We start from the raw sequence: 19,608 nt of genomic DNA on the forward strand, positions 1-19,608 counted from the left end.
ATTGATGGCAACGTGGAGTTATTGCATCAAGTGAATCTTGCAGTCTTTGCATCACAAATGATGGAAATCACATTGAAGATGTTATTTGTTAATATTCCAATTAAATAAAATATTGAAAATTTCATTTCATTTCTTGAAAATACGCATTTTTGCCTATGTGTCCAGACTTTAGGAACACCCTGTAGAATGGGAATAATACTTGCAGCACCTATTTCATAGTAGTGTGAGGAAAGTGCATTGACAATTGTCTGCTCTATAAAAGCAAGCTATCATCCCTGTGTGTGATATTTTAAAATAAAGTTAGTCATTTATTTTTAAAAATAGGTGTATTCTATTAAGTAAATATTACAGAACTTCCAGTTTAGGGTCCCTTTTATATATCCTGTAAGTGGTAACTTAAATCTTTGTATAAAACACTACTTTGCACTTACTTAGGCAGCTCATTGCATTGTTTTACATCTTTCTTCCAAAGTTCTTATAATCTTTCCTGATGCCCCTAGTTCTACCCTCTAAGAGCAATATTGTCCCTCCCTAAAAACATCAGCTTACAGTTTTGAATTATATGAGTTAAAACTAAAAGTGACCTTAGAGCTCTTCTAGTCCAATCCTGTCCTTTTACAAAAAAACTGTACTAGCCAGAAAGTTTAAGTTACTAGTGTTACATGGACAGCAGATAGCTATAATAATAGATTTGGATCAGGGTCTTTGGGCTGCAAAACTAGTGTTCTGTCCTCTATGTTGCAGAACCTCATCATTTATGACTTCTATTTCAATAAGACGAGGCTGTGTCCTTGTTTTTGTAGAGATGGTACACACATTAATGTGGAAGCAATTGAATTCTATTCAGTTCAATAGCATTAATTAAACACCGACCATATGCCATGTACTGTAATAGGTGCCAGGGATGAGGGAATAGAAACAAGATGTGATTTCATTGGCATAAGGAACTCTTGGTCATCTCTACACTATACTACTTGTATCCATCATCTTCATCCCCTTCCCCCCTGAACTTTGGATTTTGCTCCTGGGACTCTGAGTTCTGATAGGTGAGCATGCCCTTTAACTCTTGTTAGGACCAGGCCTCAGTGCTACTTCCTGACCATCTCCACATTCATACTGTTGTCCTTCCCCTTTATGTGCAGTCTTCCTCCATTAGGCTGTAACCGAGGGCAGAAACCACCTTGCCTGTACTTGAATCCCCAGCACATATAGTGATACATAATAAGCACTTAATGTTCTTCTATCCCCAGGTGAGGGAACTCAGCCAGTTCACAGGGACAAAAGGAGGTTTAAGTGACTTGCCCTGAGTCAGAGGTGGAATTTGAACCTATGGCTTCCCACACTGAGGTCAAATTTCTACCCACTGCACTATCATGGCTACACATACAAAGAAAGCCAAAATAGAAACAGTCTTTGATGTGAAGGGGCTTAGATTCTATTACAGAGAAATCACATCTACATAGAAAATTAAATAGAAATAGAAAATATGTACCAATAAGTATCTCCCTCCCAACTAAGAAGAAAAAAAAAAGAAAATCCTTGTAACATAAATGTGTAGTCAAGCAAAACAAATTCCCATGTAGGCCATGTCCAAAAAACCATGTCTTATGCACCCTGAGTTCATGTTTCAGGAGGTCAGTCGAATGTTTTCTCATTAGTCCTCTGGAATCATGGTTGGTCAAGCAATGGTAATGTTTTGATTATCAATCCTTGAGCAAGAGGGGAAGAGGTGCAACATACTCAGCCATCTGTGGGCCTGCCTGATGATCAAGACATTAATCTGTGAAGTCCTAGGGCCTGGCTGATTATAGAGGGGTGAGGCATGTTTGAGGGACTCGGTTCCAATTCTTAGGTAAGGCCTTGCCTGCTTTGTTTAGATTTGAAATCTAATAGTTGCATGTTTTTCTGTTAAACATGTTTTTAAAATCTTTTTGTACTGTTTTTGTATATAAACATTATATTTGAATACCTGTACTGTTTTTTTTAATAAAAATTTACTATGTTTTTCTAGATGGAGTATTTATGATTTGAAGTATTTGTAAAGCATTTGTTTTTGGTAATAATTATTTCTTTTGGGAAGCTGGATAGTGTATGTCCCATCTTTATATGAGAGTTTGACATATTGCCTGAGGCTACCACATAGAGACGCTGGGAGCCTTCTTCTAGGAGTCTTGATGTATGTGTAAAGGATAGAGAGACTGGAGCATGTGTAGACATTTTGTACCTGGCTGTGGGTGGCTTACCACATGGAGAATGGGAAGCACCTTGATTGACTGAAGGCATCCAAGAGAACTGGACAGCTTCCAACATCCCTCTTGTTTCAGCTGCTCCATTTCTGGTAGCGTGACTGACACCTTTGCTTGTGGCATCAGATAAGAGATCATACTTTAAGTAGTAAGGCTATGGGGTCTTTTCTGAGGCCCTATGGCCAAGAGAAACAGGCCTCAGTTCTTGTCCTCTGTGTTTGTTTTTTGTTTTTCACTTTTTAGGTGGAGACAATCTGACTTTGTGGGTTTAAAAGGTGAGGAGGGCACTCTGGTATCTGGGCAGCATAGAGTCTGAGCTTTAGAGCCAATGTAACCGTCTGGAGGAACAAGGAGTGGCTTCACTGTCTACTTCACGTTCATGACATCAGAATGTAAGCTCCTTAAGAGGAGGGATTATTTGATTCTTTGAGTCAGTATCAGCTAGCAAAATGTCTGGCTAACATAACAAGTGCTTAAAATGCTTTTTGACCAGATATCAAAAGCAGAGATTCTTAACTTTTGTGTGTTCCATGGACCCCTTTGGCAGTATAGTGAAGCCTGTGGTCCCTTTCTCAGAACATTTCTATGTGCATCAATATATGGGAAACCACTTATATTGAAATACAGATACCAGAATATTTTTTAAAAATGAGTTTCATGGACCCCTCGTAAAGAACCTTAGATCTAAAGTAGCTGTCTTGTACCTCTTCTCTACCTAGAACAGTAGCAGGCACTTAAGAAATAACCATTGTTCTCTGGTCCTGCTCCTAGGCTCCCCAACTCCCCTGGAGAAAATTAGGAAAGTAGGGTTATTGACCTGCCAGAAATTCATGCTCCTTAACCTTAGAGATGTTTGAAAATCCTTTTATTCATTTTAATTTGTCCATCAAATTCTTCCCTGTGGCTATTAGCTTTCCAGCAGATAAGTTAGGACTGGATACATAAATCTGAGAATGGTAGGTATAAAGATGAATCCATGAGAGCTGATGAGATCACCAGGCAAAATAGTGTAGAGGAAGAAGAGTAGAATGTCCAGGACAGAGCTGTGGGGGACACCTGTAGTTAGTGGGCATGACCTGGATGAAGATCCAGCAAAGGAGAGAAAGGAGTAATCAGACTGGTAGTAGGAAGATTATGAGAGAGCAGCATCATGAGAGCAGCAATCATGAGAGTTTATCAAGGAAAAAGTGATCCACAGTGCTCAAAACTTCAGGAAAAGTAAAAAAGGATACGGATTAAGAAAAGGCCATTGAACTCGGCAATTAAGAGATCATTAGTGGCTTTGAGGAGAGCAGTTTCAATTGAATGATGAAGTCAGAAGCCAGATTATAGTTGAGAGTGAGAAGAGAAGTAGCAATGCTGATTGTAGGCAGCCTTCTTAAGGAATTGAGTCACAAAAAGGAGAGAGAGAGGGCAGAAGCTAAGGGGGGATGGAATGATCAAGGAAAACTTTCTTGAAGATACAGGTAAGTCCGTAGGTAGTAGGGAAGCAGCCAACAGACAAGGAGAGATTGAGGATCAGTGAGAGGGGAAGCAATGGGGGCAATCTGCTGGAGAAGACAGGATGGAACTGCATGGATTGTGGATATAGAGGGTTTTCTTTGACAAGGAATTCAGTCACTCTGCCTCTTGCCTGGGCTTCAGAAGTAAGATCTGAAAATTTTATAGTGCCCTAAAGTTTGTAAGGCATTTTACATAAATTATATTATTTGATGCTCAAAATTAACCTTGCGAAGTAGGCACTCCGTATTCTTATCTTTCCCAATTTACAGATTAAACAGGTTTAGAGATTTGTGACTTTCTGTAACAACAATGTTGCTAGCAGCTATAGGAGGTGTAAGACCCAACAAGACCAGCAACAAGAACACACAGAAGGGCTGCCAGCATATGTTCTTTGATCTGCTTTTCTAAGGAAAGCAACCTTAAGGGCTAAACAATCTCACTTTAATCAAACATACACATGTAATTAATTCACGGGAAAAGTCAACACCCTGAACTTCAGAGCAAATACAAACAAATTACAAACCAAGACAATATAAACAGGCCAAATCATAATACATAGTTATCAGAGAAGCACCAACATCTAGGTTTTGTCGGGGGGGAGGGGGATTACCCAGAGTCTCCACGCCAACACTCTTCCAGTGTATGAGAGCCCCAAACAAAACGCTAACCTCCACGTTTATATACCCTTTTTAGGGCCTCCAAAGCTTCATACCTAATCAGCAAAAGGGTGTGGGCCTGGGGCTTCCTAGTTAGCAAAAGGGTATGGGCCTGGGGCTTTGCACCTAATAAGACTTAATCAAAGGCACTTGATTACTTTAGTATTCTAAAAGAGAAAACAGTAAAAAAAAAAAAAAAGCCCCACCTTAATATTACACTTGCCTACAAAGTCAAGTATCTAAGTGCTGAGAAGAGGCAAGATTTGAAACCAGATGTCTACTGACTTCTGGTCCAGCACTCTGGTCTACACCAAGCAGCCTCCTACCTAAATGTCTAATTGCTCTATGGACCTTACCTGACCCAATTTAATTTTCCTAGAGCACTTTTCTGAACACTTCATCCCTCTGCTCAAAAACCTTCAATGACTTCTCATTGAGTCATTGGTCTGGTCCTTAAGCCTTCTGCAATTTGACCACAGTCTCTGTTCACAACCTCTGTACTTTGCCTTTCCTGCTTCCTGTGCCTCCAGCCAAACTGGACTATCCTCTGTCCCAAAATGTACCCTACATACTTTCACTTCTGCACCTTCCTTACTCATAGCCTCTCAAGTTAGAATGCACTTCTCCCTCAACTCCACCCATTTTAGTTTTTTGTATCTTGCTATTTTTCCATGATCTCTTAGGAGTCTCCAGGATTCTGTTATTAGATAATATTGATTCCTTTTCAGTGGATAGAGAGCTGAACCTGGACACAAGAGGATGAAGTTCAAAACTGACCTCAGGTATTTAAAAGACATGTTACCCTGGGCAAGTCACTTAACTTCTGTCTGTTACAATTTCCTCAATTACAAAATGAAGGTGATAATCACAGGTTGTTGTGTTGTTATGTGTTTGTCCTTCTTTTTCCAGGAGGACTGACCTCAGGAGGGTGAAAATAATAGCTCCTTAGCTCCTACCTCCTGTTGTAAGGATAAAATACTTGTAGAGCACTTTGCAAACCTTAAAGCATCATATAAATGCTAGTTAATAATACTTGTTCAGTGTATGCTGGTTTCATTTTGAAGTGCTATTCTTCCATATTTTTTTCATGACCCTCTTTGTTGGTTTCTCTGTTTATGTGATAGATTTTTATTCAGGCTGGCTCTCTTCAGGACACTTTAGTTTTGCGATTATGGGTGATCCATGTGATCTTTTGGTTTTTCCGCATCTCTCTCGTATTTTCCATCACTCTGGGGAGTCCTTTTCACTTTCTGGGCTCTCCCTCTTCCACTGCTGTACAGATACCCTAGGACAGTTTGCTGGGTGCCCTTAGTATTCTTTTGTTTGGGGATCGTCTGGGGCAAGGTTCCTTGCCCTGAGTAACGTCTGTGGTACCAGGGCTGGCCCCACGTACATTTCCAGTCCCTTTCCCCTCAGGCTTCACACTCATTCTCCTCTAACCTGCAGCTCTGAGAACTGTGCTTTTCCCATTCTGCCCAAGTCTTCCTGAGCTTCCCCCTTCTATTCTCTGTCCCTTTTCGTCGAAAGGCTGGGCAGAATTTTTTCTGCTACTTCTTTCAGATCAAAGAGGAATTTGGGGAGAGTCACTGTTGGGACTGTGAGATTAGTTGGGAAAGCAGGGAAGTTGAATGAGTAGTCTAAGTATTAAGGTTCCTTGCTATTAACTCATGAGGTTTTCATCTTCTTCGAAGCTTTTTACAGATGTGGCTGTCTATTACAAATAATTCCATTCTTTTGAAATTTTGAGGTTGAAGGGGTTTGAAAAAACCCCCAGCTATTCCATCATCTTTCTGGATATGGGATTTACACATTTCACCCAATTCCTCCTTATCCTGCAAGGCTGAGATCAAATCCATGTCCTTGATGCTTTCTTTGATTCAATCCAGAATTTTTTACCTCAACCCCCAGAGAACTTTGGCCATCTCATTGCATTTTCACATTCTACCTTGTATTACAGTTTCTATGTACTAGGCTGTAACCTCCTAAAGAACAATTGTTGAGTCTTACTCTCCTTCGTTTCTACCTTCTATACCTAACCTAATACCTAGCATGTAGTAGGTACTCAATAAATATTTGCAGCTAGGTGGCACAGTGGATGGAGTGCTAGGCCTGCAGTCAGGAAGACTCATTTTCCTGAGTTCAAACCCAGCCTCAGCCACCTACTAGCTGTGTGACCCTGGGCAAATCACTTAACCTTGTTTGCCTCAGTTTCCTCATCTGTAAAATGAGCTGGAGAAAGAAATAGCAAACCATTCCACTATCTTTGGCAAGAAGACCCCAAATGGGGTCACAAAGAGTTGGACGAAAATGACTAAACAACAACAACAATAAATATTTATTGTATGCCTGCCTTACCTTTTGGGAATTAATATGATTTTCCTTTCTTGTACAAAGAAAGGAAACATGAGGTTTATAGATTTTATGATTTGTATTAAAAATTGCTCTTAAAATTCTTGCTGCGGCCTGATTTTTGGTTTTGTCTCTGTCCTTAAAGAAAGTAGACAAATAAAAGAATGTAGTAGTGGAAAGGCATTAAACAAACCGTATGGTATCTTAGCCACTTAGTGTTTTAACTGTGGTCAGTTTTTCATCACAGGGTAGCTTCTCCCTAATACATAGCATACTCTTTTCATGACCCTCACCTTTTTCCCCAACAGAATGTACTTAAAGGACATAAAGGAGCTTTAAGGAAACATACATTAGAAAAGGTAAATCTCAGGCAAAACCTTAAAATTAATTTCATAACCAAATGAAAATAATTTTTGTATTATTTATGCTGCTGTTTCCCTTGATTGCTATGGATAATTGAGAACACAACACACAGAACAGCCTTTTCAAATGGGCTCAAACAGGAATATATTAAAAATTGGGCATTGAAAACCACATGTCACCCAGCTGAGGGACCTCAGAAATCATTTAGTTCAAGCCCTATGTGAACAAGAATCCCTTTTACAAAATCTATGACAAATGATTGTTCAACCTTTACATAAATCCTCCAGATTCATTTGAGAGCCTATCCCACTTTTAGATAGCTCTGTTAGGAAAATGTTCCTTAAATTAAGGCAAAAGCTGGTTCTATACAATGTCCACCCACTGCTCCTAATTCTGTCCTTCGCCCCAAGGCCAAGGAGACAAAGTCTAATTCTTTTTCCACCTGATCATAGATTCCAAGTTGCATGATTTGTATTATGAGTTGTTCTTAAAACTCTTGTCACAGCCTGGTTTTTGAAAGTTAACACAGAAAGTTAACAAAAAAAAAGCATGTTGTAGGGGGAAAACCCCCAGATTTCTAGGCAGAGGACCAGGGTTAATCTCTCAGTTCTGTCATTTACTGCACATATGACTTTGAGCAAGGCACTTAATCTATATGGGCCTGGATTTTCTTATTTGTAAAATGTAGGGGCTAGACTACATGATTTCTAAGGTACCCATGAGCTCTAAATTCTATAATCCTGATGCCCAAATTATAAAATATGCGAGACCTTAGACAAGTCAACCTCTTTGTCTCTCTGGTTACATTTCTTCAAAATAAGGTTGGATGGGATGATGTCTCATACCCAGGCCAATTCTCACATTTTACGATTGAAAAGAGATGGAAAATAATATAATTAGCTAAGTGAAATTCCGCCCCCTTTTAGCAACCAGTATTATCTTCTTTTAGCACTCTTGAAAAAAACCCAAAAAACAACAGCTTCCCTTGAAGCCCTTCTGGTATCACCCTTGAGCTGCAACTGTAAAGAAGACAAGTGATGAGATAGTGACTGAAGATCAGCAGACTCCAGACCTAACAGCCTCTTGTACAATCTTGGTCACACCCAACAGACGTGTTTAGTGGTTCAGCTAAATAATTCACAGCTGAAGGGCCAGAAAACTAGATAGTCTACAGGTGTCAATGCATCTAAAAGCCAAAGAAAAGCGAGCACTTGGGTAATTTTCTTTTGGACCAGCTGAAAGGAAGCAGAAAAGTTTTCATGTGGTGCTGTGTGTGGAGAGGGGCATAAAAATGGTTAAAAAGTTATTTTGAAACTTTTAAGAATGTAGCTGTAGCTACCATTTATATATGGTTTGCAAATCCTTTTGCCTACATTTTCTCATCTTATCCCTTCTACAGCCTAAGAAGTAGGTAGTGTAGGTATTATCACTCTCATTTTACAAAGATGGAGTCTGAAACTCAAAATGTTAATGACTAGTCCAAATCCTAGGTCCTGCAAGCTATTAAGTGACAAGAGCAGGATTAAATCCACCATTGCTGCCTCTGATTATGTTGCAGAATATCACCAGCCCGGTGCTAGTGTCATTTTAAAAATTATTCATTTGATATTTTTTGTTATTGCTATTTAAAAAAAAAAAACAAATTCACTGGCAGCATTCAATAGCATATTAGATTTAGGTCATATTTACCGTACAACAGACTTGGGTCTCTGTACTGCGTTTTGAAATCAGAGGATCTATATTTGAATGGCCCCTATTATCTTTCTACTATCTCTTTTCCCCCCCTTGGACCTAAAACGGGGGGGAATTTGATCCCATAGTAGGCACTAACTACATTGTGCTCCATTAATCATCTGAAGAATTCAATGCCATCCTTTAGTAATTAACTCAATCCTCTTGACCCGTTCCAGAAGTGGGCAGCTGGGTGACCAGGATAACTTTTTAGAATAGGGAAACCTTTTTTTAGTTTACAAGTAAGCACACTTCTACACTTAGAGAAGGAAACAGCAAACCACTCTGGTATCTTTGCTAAGAAAACTCCAAACGGGGTCACGAAAGAGTGTGACAACTGAAAACCACTGAACTTGCCCCGACTCACCTCCATCATTTATATCGCTTAAGCCTCCTTAATTTTTTTAAATTCAATTTTATTTTCATTTCCTAATTCTCTCCCTCGCCCACTTACAAAGCACGAAAAAAAACCCGTTATAAGTATATATAGTCATTCAAAACAATTAGCCCTCATTAGCTGGACAGCACACAGTGAAATTTAATAAACTGCTGGGTGGGAGGAGGGCAGGGTGCAAACATTTTTCAGCACGTGGCTACACTACTTCCCCCTATTCCCTTCCAACAGCAGGAGCCCGTGGGCACAAGTTTCACTGCAAACTCTTTTTCTTCCTCATTTCAGGGTCTCCGGGGCTTCAGCACGGCTGGAGACTTCCCTGGCCCCTGCCTGGGCCGGGTCTTGGGACCTGACTGCCCGCTCCCTCTGAAAGGGCAGGCTCGGCGGTGGTGATTGGCCACTTTTTTTTTTTTTTTTTAAAGGAAGGCTCTTTCAGTAACGCCCCCTGGTTCTCCCCCGGAAGTGTTCTATTACAGTGGAACGGTGAGCGTCCGAACGTTCTCCCCGAGAACCTTCAGCTCCGCCCGCGTCTCCCACCCCAGCGCGCCCTGCTCAGGTTAGTTACCAGACTCAGGTAGGTGTCTGCTTCCCCGCAGTGTTCCATTTAAAGGGATTTCAGTGCGTTGTACGGAGCGGTTAAGTGGCACGGGGTTTTGTTGGTTTCTCTGGTTTTATGTTGTTTGCATCAATTAAAAGCATGATGTGAATCCTGGTCGAGACCCCCTAAGTAAAAAGTATTGACTACTGCTTAAATGGCCATCGCGGAGTCGTGACTAACTTGAGACAGTTTTCAGCGTCAGAAATGAAAGTCTGTCGCAGACGGATTGTGTAATGCTCCCGTCCTTTTTTTTTCTTAAAAAAATTTCCCGATAATGTTTTCCTGGCATGTTGGGGTGTGTGTGTGCACGTTTAACTGTTTGAAGGCATGGTTTTTGCTGTGTGCGTGTGCGTGTGCGTGTGTGTGTGTGTGTGTGTACGTACGTACGTACGTGTGTGTACGCGTACACACATTTCACTCTTCGAAGGTCCCAGCGGCGGTGAATAACTAAAGGAGGGGAAAGAGAGGCTTGCAAGGTGAATTGTGGCCTCATCAGCCAAATACAGTAGGAGCTGTGCTGTTGCAGGTGGATTCTAGCCTCATTAGCTAAAATACAAAACCAAATTGCTGGAAGCTACCGTAAGAGCCTGTGCAGAAGCCGTTTATGTTTGCGGAGCTGGAAGACAAGTCGATTTTCCCTTTAACCTTTTGTTCCTTCTCCCTCAGAGTATAATTTTTTTTTAAAGGAGCCATGTGGCTAAACTCTAATTAAAATTACCTTATATTCAGCAGTTATCTTAAGCACAAGCACCTGTCATATGTAGGATTCCTCCGAAGTTGCATTTGGAAGCTTCATCGAGTTAGGACAGTGACAGCTTTCTCAGGCTAAATGCCAGGGGGCAGAACACAAGCTCAGTCCTAATAACTTGGAAGTGCTTTGAGCCTGGGGACTGGATGAGCCAAGAGGCTTGACCTCCAAGGGATTCCTTTTTTTTTTCTTTCCTTTTTTTACCCCCCTCCAACTTTAGAAGCCTAGTAGGTAGGGCTTGTGATCTTTTGATGGGGGGAGTTTCCTACATATGCAATCAAGGAAACTAGAAGTGTTGGGCTGTGTTCAATGCCAGGTGCTAGGTGCTGAGATACAAAGAAAAATAAGGCAGGATCCCTGCCCTTGAAAGTTTTACTGTATCTTAAAAACTAAAATAAATGTATCTTCCCTTCACTATTAAAAACAAAAAAGAAGCGACCTCAGAAGTACAAACCTAGGACTTATTAAGGTCAAGGGCAAAGGAGACTGGAGGCTTTTCTTTCAGACTTTGGGTTTTGGCTTAAATTAACAAGAAGGTAAAGTGGCCTACATGTGCAGAGCCTATACTTACGTTTAGCCCTGGTTTGAGTAGGCAACAACTCTACGTGGGCGAAACATTAGCTTACCTTAGTGGTAGGCTATAGCCGACAATCCAGCCAGAACTACGCTAGGAAGGAAGCTGGTCCTGCTGCCTGTGCTCTGTCTCCTAAGCCAGGTATTAAATGGAAGGCTCTAGGTTCCTTTTAGGATCTGCAGGATCTTAGAGATTTTCTAATCCAGCTCTTCCATTTTACAAATGTCATGAGTCCCCAAGATGTTGGGCCTTCCCTTGAGTCACCTAGAGGAGTATATTGGCAGAACCCATACTAGTAACCAGATTCTGAGGTTACAGTGATAGTACTTTTGTGAACAGTGAAGGATGTTTAAGACTAAGCTGCCTTCACTCTTGAAGGCCAGGGCTGCTTCATCTTTGTCTTTGTATCACCAGTGCCCAGCAAAGCTCCTGGGACCTAATAAATAAGTGCTTGTCAATTAGTTGACAACTTGTTTTTAAAGGAAGAGTTATTAATTATTGTCAGTGAATTCCTATTTTTCTATTTTCAGGATGTCTCTAGACTGGATTGGCTTTGGCTATGCAGCACTGGTTGCTTCTGGTGGAATAATTGGCTATGCGAAAGCAGGTATGCTCTGATTCTTACAAATCATGTTTTTCTAACTGTGGTGACTGGCCACTTTATCTGTTTTTCACATTGATTTATTTTGCCATTTGGAGTTTCAAATTCTCTTCCTCTGTCTAGCCCCTTGCCCACCCCTTTAGAAGGCAAGCATAAGCAGTTATACATATGAAGTCATGTAAGACATATTTCCATATTACCCATGTTGCAAAAAAGAAAGAAAGAAAAATAAAGTGAAAAAAGTATGCTTCAGTCTGTACTCAGAGTTCATCAGTTCTGTTTCTGGATATAAATAATAATTTTCATTATGGCACCTTTGGAATTGTCTTGGACCATTGCATTGATTAGAATAGCTAAATTTTTCATAGTTGATTCTCATTAGTGACTGGCCATTTTGAAGGACCAATGAATGATGAATTTATATGAAGGGATGGCTTTGTTTTGGTTATAGTTTCACTTAAACCACATGGATGGCTTGAGAGAGAAGGGGCTTATTGTAGGCCTTGTGGCCCAGGATCAGAGCTAGTACTGGAAGGCAGCTTAGATATCGTTTAGTCCAGTCCCTTCATTTTACAGACGTGGAAACTGAAGCCCAGAGAGACGAACTGACTTAGTGGTGTTCACACAGGTAGTAGGTGGCTAAGCCAGAATTTAACTGACTCCAGATCTAATGTTCTGTCCACTGTAGTACTTACACAGATACAGCTCACTGTTTTGTTTTTTCAAGGTTATCCAGTGTACCAGTAAAACAGCTTGCTTCTGATTTTGTAATTTTCAGTGTTGTCTTTATACAAATGACCACAGGGCCGAGGCATGTGATTGTCCTTCAATGCCAAATAGTTATCCCAGACTCGTAAAGCCAGAAAGGACCTTGCTATGAGTCCCCATTCTGCTAGGACCCTTGCACACTTTGGTAAAGTGAACTTTGCAGCACACATTTCTCTTCACAAAATTTTCATCCTTGTAAGCTTGTTTATCATAGGTTTATAAATTTAGAACTTGAAAGGGACCTTAAAGGTCATTGGGTTCAAGTTTCACATTTTACAAGTGAGGAAGAGAGCTAAAGTTGTGTGACTTACTCAAGGTCACATAGTTGGTAATGTGTATGAGGTGGGATTTGAACCGTGGTCGTCTGGCTCCAAGACAAGCATATTCTGCCCACTTCACTAGCTCCCAGTTCTTTTCCTGCTTCCATATATGAATAGTGCAGTTTAGACTTTGAGAAAGTTCGTTGGAGGTTCTCAGTGATTATTTTCTTGGGAGCTATTCTATATAGTCTTTTTTCCTTCCTTTCTGCCTGCCTGTCTGCCAAGCAGGGTAGAACTTTTTGCTGTTTTTGGTTGGAATGCTTCTAAGCACTAAAGTGAAGGAGTACCTTTGATGAGTCTTGCCTTTCAAATGTGATGGCAAGCAAAGTTGGACTTTTTGTTGTCTTTTGTTTTGGAGTGCTTCTCAGCACTAAGGCAATCAGGTGCCTTTGATAAGGGTCCTTTGTTTGAATCAAGAGTTTTTGTTTGGATCAAGGGTCTTTGATGACCTGCTTAAGAAACAAGAAAGCCCCAAGCCCCACGCCTTTTTGCTAAGTAGGTACTAAGCCCCAGGGCCCTGAGAAGGGTATATATGATCTGAGGTTGGCATTTTGTTTTGGGGACACACTCACTAGAAGAGTGTTTTTGTGAACGCTCTGGGTAGCCGTCAAGGAGCAGCCCCCCCCCCCCCCCCCCCATGAAAACCCAGGTGTTGGTGCTGCTCTCTCTGGTAACTATTGTATGCTTTGGTCAGACAGAAACCTTGTCTGTTCATCTGTTTATATTGTTTCTGTTTGTATTTGCTCTGAAGTTCAGGGTGCTGACTTTTTCCCCTGAACTAAGTGAATGGTACATGTATGTTTATTTAAACTGAGATTGTTAACCTCTTAAAATTGCTTTCCTTAGAAAAACAGAACAAATAACCTATGCTAGCAGCCCTTCTGCGTGCTGGTGTTGTTGGTCTTACACCTCCACAGCAGCTGCTGGCAACTTTGTTATTACACCTTCCATCCTTCCTTCCTCCCTCCCTCCTTTCCTTCCTTCTTTTCTCCCTTCTTCCCTCCCTTCTTTCTTTTCTTCCTTCCTAGTTCTAGTCTCTTCATTTCTTCCCCTTTACCCTTTCTCCCCTCCCTTTCTTCTCCTTGCTCAGTAACTGGTTGGACCACAGTTCTTTTTTTGATATTTCTCATTGTAATAAAGGGCATATTTCTCATTGTAATAAAGGGCATATTTCTCATTGCAGGGGTAGGCCGCCTGTGACCCAGTGTGAAATAGCTAATGTGGATCTGATTTGTTCTAGGAAGTGTCCCGTCCCTGGCTGCTGGTCTTCTCTTTGGTGGTCTGGCAGGCCTGGGAGCTTATCAGGTATCTCAGGACCCCAAGAACATTTGGGTTTCCCTAGGTAAGTATGATTTATGATCTGTCTGGGAAATAGGCAGTGTTAGCTCCAGGGTATTGATGGAGTGGTATGTAGTGAATTGGTTATATTTATAGACACTTTTCCTGTTGTTTGAGAGGCGGTATGTTGTAGCGGGCAGAGAGCTGACCTTAGGGTCTGGAAGACTTGTATTCGAGTCCTTTCTCAGACTAGCTGTGTGACTCAGGGCAAGTCACTTAGCCTCTGTGTACCTGGGCAACTCCAAGACTAGGTGCTGATCTACAGCAGTGATGAAGTCACAGATCCAGAATGGAAAAAAAATTCCAATTGTTTTCACCTCTGTTCATATTCAGAAAAAGTTAAATATAGAGCATAATTTACTATTATGTATATTTGCGTAGTCATGATTTGTGTTTTCTTACTGAAATGAGTGTGTGAAATCACCAAGGACAGTGGAGGTTATACTCAGACCTATTAGCTTCAGCATTGACAATGAGGGGGAGCAAAACCAATTCAGTGTGTAGTAAGTATGTCACTAAGTGCTGTGTGTGGGGGGTACAGATAAGTTCTCTGGGAATTCAGTGTCAGGAGAGGGCACTCATAGATGCCTTGATCAGACTGCCTTTGATAAGACAAGGCTGTGGATGAGGTGGGCCTTAAGGGATAAGTAGGATTTCAACCTCATTATTCCCAAACATAGATTGTGGTTGTTCAGGCACGTCTAACTTATCGTGACCCCACTTGGGGTTTTCTTGGCAAAGATGCTGGAGTGGTTTGCCATTTCCTTCTCCAGCTCATTTTACAGATGTGGAAACTGAGGCAAACAGGGTTAAGTGACTTAACTAGGATTACACAGCTGGTAAGTGTCTATGGCCAGATTTGAACTCGGTAAAATGAGCCTTCCTGACTCCAGGCTTGGCATTCTATCTACTACGCCATCTAGCTGCCACTCAAACACATACTGGATAATTTATTTTGACCATTCTTCTCACACTTTAGCTGCATCTGGAACTCTGGCTGGCATCATGGGAATGAGATTCTACAACTCTGGAAAGTTCATGCCAGCAGGCTTAATTGCTGGTGCCAGGTATCGTCAAAAAATGCTTCTGTTTCATTTAGTTTTGAGTAGAGATTATCCGCGATAGCTATTTATTTGTTGCCTAAGATAATTTTTAAGTTTACTGATGCATTTTTTTCAGTACAGCAAAGAAAGATGTCGTGAACTATTTGTTAAATTCACATACCTTCACCTAATGACAAAGCCCCCCTCTCTAAAGCAGGTGCAGTTCTAGGTGGTAATTTAATGATATGGTTATAAACCTACCTTCTGTAATGGAAGGAAAAGCCTGAAACAGAAGATGAAGATTATGTCATACCTAAGGGGGTACCCCAGGTGACCAAGCAGGCTTAGTTGAAATGGCTTGCCTCCGAGTCCCTGACCATTCCCTTCTCACTCCTCTTCATTCCCAAGCACGGTTATTTGTTGGACCTCTGCAGATCCTAATGTGATCAGCCAGCCTGAAACACACTAACAGGTTGGCTTCAGTTTTCATTTGAAGACCCAACCAAAAAGTAGCTTTGCTAACACCTGGGTCAGCCAGGTGCCCTCTTGAATAGATGGGTTCTCTGCACTAGTAGAGGTTTCCAAGGCATACCTAGGTAGAAAGTTACTTGTTCTTGTTAGTCCTTCCATTCTCAAAGGAGACCAATGACATCAGAAAGCCTTGACTTGCAAGTGAATTGGATTTAAGTGAGGCAGAGCTATGCAAAATCATGAGCCCCACTCCCTCTTCCAGTCATTGGAATCCAACACATAGGTCAGGATGAGTGGCAATGGCCCCAGATGCAGTGAGAGACCCTGACCTTTTTAAGCTAAGGTCTTTCCCGGGTCTCAGTTTGTCTGAGGCAACACCCATTCAGTAGTTAAAGCCTAGGTAAGAATTGAGGCAAAAGATGGCTTAGTTTGCCTTCATAAAAGAATCCTGTGAAGGGAAGTCCCCTAGTTTTTGGCCACACTAATAACAATTACTATGAACATCAAGGGACTATTACTAATACTCCTTATCTATACAAGTGTCCCTTGCTTAGTGGAAAATTTTCTCTAAAGCAAATTTTGGTTAAATGAATTCCATTTTTTCTATTGATTTCCATCATAGAACCATTGCATTCTATTTTGAAGAAATTTTATCATATCCTTAGTTTGTAATTAAAAGTCAACCTTAAAATTGTAGCAGATTTTTAAAAAATCTCATATCAAGAGTAAAATCACTGCCTGCTAAAATGTTAACAGTGCACAAAGTATTAGGAGGCTAATGTGCTGTACTCAAAACAAGTCACAGAACTTAAAAAAAATAGGAAATGGAAATACAGTGCTTCCTCACCTGACTTTGCAGTTTCTTTCTACTCTGGTCTTAACAATCCCTAAAGTTTTAGAAATTTGATTTTTTTTTCCCTAGCCTGAATCCATTTCAGACTTTAAAACTGTGAGTTCTTTTACCTTGTTTGTATTCTTCCTGTCACCTAAGCTTACTGTCACAGGCTCCTTCCACAGTCTTACATTCACACGGTGCTTTACCTTAAAATGGATATGTGATTAAAAGTTTCCTTGAATGTGGAATTCGGTTAAATCCTTATACTGAAATGTTACCATGTTAAGCATTGCTTGAAATTACTGGGCAAGAAGGTATTTTTGTTGCGCAGAAATTTTTATTCTGACAGTTATAAAGAAGACCTGGAATGAGTCTGTATCTCTGAGGGGAGGTAGAAGTAGGGGTTTCAGGTGCCATTTTACTATTTAGACTCCCAAGTGTAAAACACACTATCTACTATAACCAACTGTTGTTCTAAGGGCAGATTAAAAATGCAGTCAGCGACTGCAATCAAGAAGAAGTTAACAAGTTCCACAAAACAGACGAGGCATGTCTAACTTTTTTTTGTTGTTTTGTGTTTCTTTTTAATAGTCTCCTAATGGTTGGAAGACTTGGGCTGAAGATGTTGGATAAACCTCGGCAAGCATGACTATAAATCTGAGTCAAGATTGACAGGAGATTAGGAATTTTGAAAACTCCCCGCACTTGAGTGTATTATGGGAAATGAGCAGAGAACCTGAGCATTTGTACGTATCCTGATATTTTTGGAGATTTGTTTTTTAACCGGAGAAGCACTGAACTTTGTGACCCGTCAATTACTGAATCTCTTCGTAGGCAGCAATCCCATCTCATAGCAGGCTGCCATTATACAGTTTGGTCCGGTCTTCAAGTTGTCTCCAGAGGTGTTAGAGATTGGGTTTCAGCATCTTATGACAAATGAAATATTTTGTACCAGTTGCAGGAGCTGTCTGCTATATCACAAAGAGCCACATTGTGAAAGGACGATAAGGAAGAATTTGTATTTCCATCATGTTTGGTTATCCCCAGTTATACACGCTTGTCTCAGAGCATCAATTAAAATGTTTTATGCAGTCATGGTATTCTGGTACCTCACGTCTGCAGTTGAGTGTTTTCTTTACTGATCATCTGCCGAATAATTGTTACTTACAGTTTATTTGCAGGATCATTGTAATGGTGTATTCCGAGCTACTGTATGAGCTAAGAAGCAAGCAGGAGAGCTTTCTCAAGACTTAGAAGAGAGAGAAATTTCTCATTTGAATGTGTGCAGAAAGAATATGAAAACCGTATTGCAAATGGGGTCTCAGTTACGTGGAGCCTTGAAAGAACATGGGCTTGGGCGTCTGTGTCACAGGTTGTAAATGTTGTAAATGACTGCAGCTTGGGAAATTTAACCCAACCAAACTCTTTGCATGAGAACGAAGACAGACCGACATTAACACCAGTTCTGTGCTCTGTCTAGCAGGCCATGTTATGGTAAGGGTTCTACGTATTATTTATCTTCAGAAGGTGACCCTGGGAACTATCCAGTACATGGCTGGTAGTTGATTGCAGGATCTGAAGTCTGTCCATCTGCCAGTCCAATGACCAGAAAGTTGGAAAATTGACAAAAAAAAAAAAACGTGAAGCAGAGCTGTCAGACACCCCCTTAGTGGGCAATGATCACCTTTATTTCTATTTTATATTCAAAACCTTGGAAAATTTTGAAGATATTTACTTGGTTTCTCAGGATTTGAAACACACACACACACACACACACACACTTTATTTTTAGAACTACAAGAAACATGGTTCCCTGCTGTGAAGGTGGGAAATCTGGCCTCGATTTCTAGCCTTGTCGTTGACTTACTCTGTGGTACTCTTAAGTTGTATTCACATATTGTGGATGTATTCCAGGTTAACTCATTTCACTTTACTAGTAATCTGGATATTTCCACTGTGTGTGGCCTTTAAATTTAGAAAGAGATTCAAATAACTGCAGTTGCTTCAAGTGGGTTCGTATCTGGATTTGATTGCACCACTTTGATGAAGACCCTCAAGCAGATTTGGAGCTGGGTATTGATCGCTTCTCATCTGTGTAGATGGAGCTTTTGTATCTTTCTGACCCTTAGCTTTCCCTTCTTTACAATAAAAGTAAGATTTTCTACTTACAAGTGCAAGGCAAGGACAAATAAAGTATTTAGAGTGTTACCACTTAGATATTTAGTAAGCTTTTTTCTCTCTCCCCATTCCATAGGAAGATTCCTTGCAAGGAACAGGTTTCCAGGCCACATATTTTATTCTGTGCTAAGGTTAATTCCATGAAGAAGGTTGGTTGGATGTTAATTATATGGTGGTTGCTTACCTGGTTAGTAACTTAGGGGGAGACAGTGAAGGAACTTGATGTGTGAGTCTCTCTACATTGTGTATACACGCATGTATATCTATACACATGTATGTATATGTGTGCACACACTTTGGCATCAGTTAACATGAGTTCTGATATTGGCAACAAAAAAAATATCTTTTATAAACATTACCCCTCATAGTTCTGTGCCTTGGTCTGTACCCCCAGTGAATCAGAGCTTCATCTTTGAATACTAAGCCTTGCAAAGTTTGCAAAATCCCAAGGCATAGAGAAAATCAATCAGCTGTAACATTTTTTTCTTCTGATGTTGTTTCTTGGGTTTTTACAGAAATATGTATTTCTGGGAAAAGTGAGGGAACTGAATGGGGCAGATTGGGGTTAAGTTGGTGCTTAGTCTTTTGGTATTTTTCACTTGTACTCTACCAGCCTCTCATCATTTAATAAGAAAAGTGAACATATAATACTTTGAGCAAACATTTTCTAGTGTAAGCCACTGGGAAATCTTTTATGCCTAACAGGATGGATTTTATTTTTGTGTTTTCCCAGGTCACAGGAACTAATTGCTACCTGAATAAGGGCAAATTTGGACTTCAGATGATCCCTAGTTTGCTGGGACCTGTTTGAGAAATGCTCCCATATGTACAATAGCATAACCACTTATAACTTGATTCTTCGTAAAGGCTGGAATTATAAACCTGGCCCCAT

The 19,608-nt window shown here is 40.6% G+C and overlaps 1 protein-coding gene across 2 annotated transcripts; it reads left to right on the forward strand.

The window, feature by feature from the left end:
- The first annotated feature begins 9,696 nt into the window (after positions 1-9,696).
- Positions 9,697-17,651, forward strand: LOC118838297 (transmembrane protein 14C-like). 2 transcript variants are annotated; one of them, XM_036745580.1, is made up of 5 exons: positions 9,697-9,798; positions 11,693-11,769; positions 14,092-14,193; positions 15,169-15,256; positions 17,130-17,651. In XM_036745580.1, the coding sequence occupies exons 2-5, from the start codon at positions 11,694-11,696 to the stop codon at positions 17,185-17,187; spliced, it is 324 nt and encodes a 107-aa protein (XP_036601475.1). In that variant the 5' UTR covers positions 9,697-9,798; position 11,693; the 3' UTR covers positions 17,188-17,651. The 2 variants fall into 2 exon arrangements, with proteins under 2 accessions (XP_036601475.1, XP_036601549.1); XM_036745654.1 differs by having other exon boundaries at positions 9,704-9,816.
- The last annotated feature ends 1,957 nt before the right edge of the window (positions 17,652-19,608 follow it).

This window comes from Trichosurus vulpecula, chromosome 1 (assembly GCF_011100635.1).
Source record: "Trichosurus vulpecula isolate mTriVul1 chromosome 1, mTriVul1.pri, whole genome shotgun sequence".
NCBI classification, from domain to species: Eukaryota; Metazoa; Chordata; class Mammalia; order Diprotodontia; family Phalangeridae; genus Trichosurus; species Trichosurus vulpecula.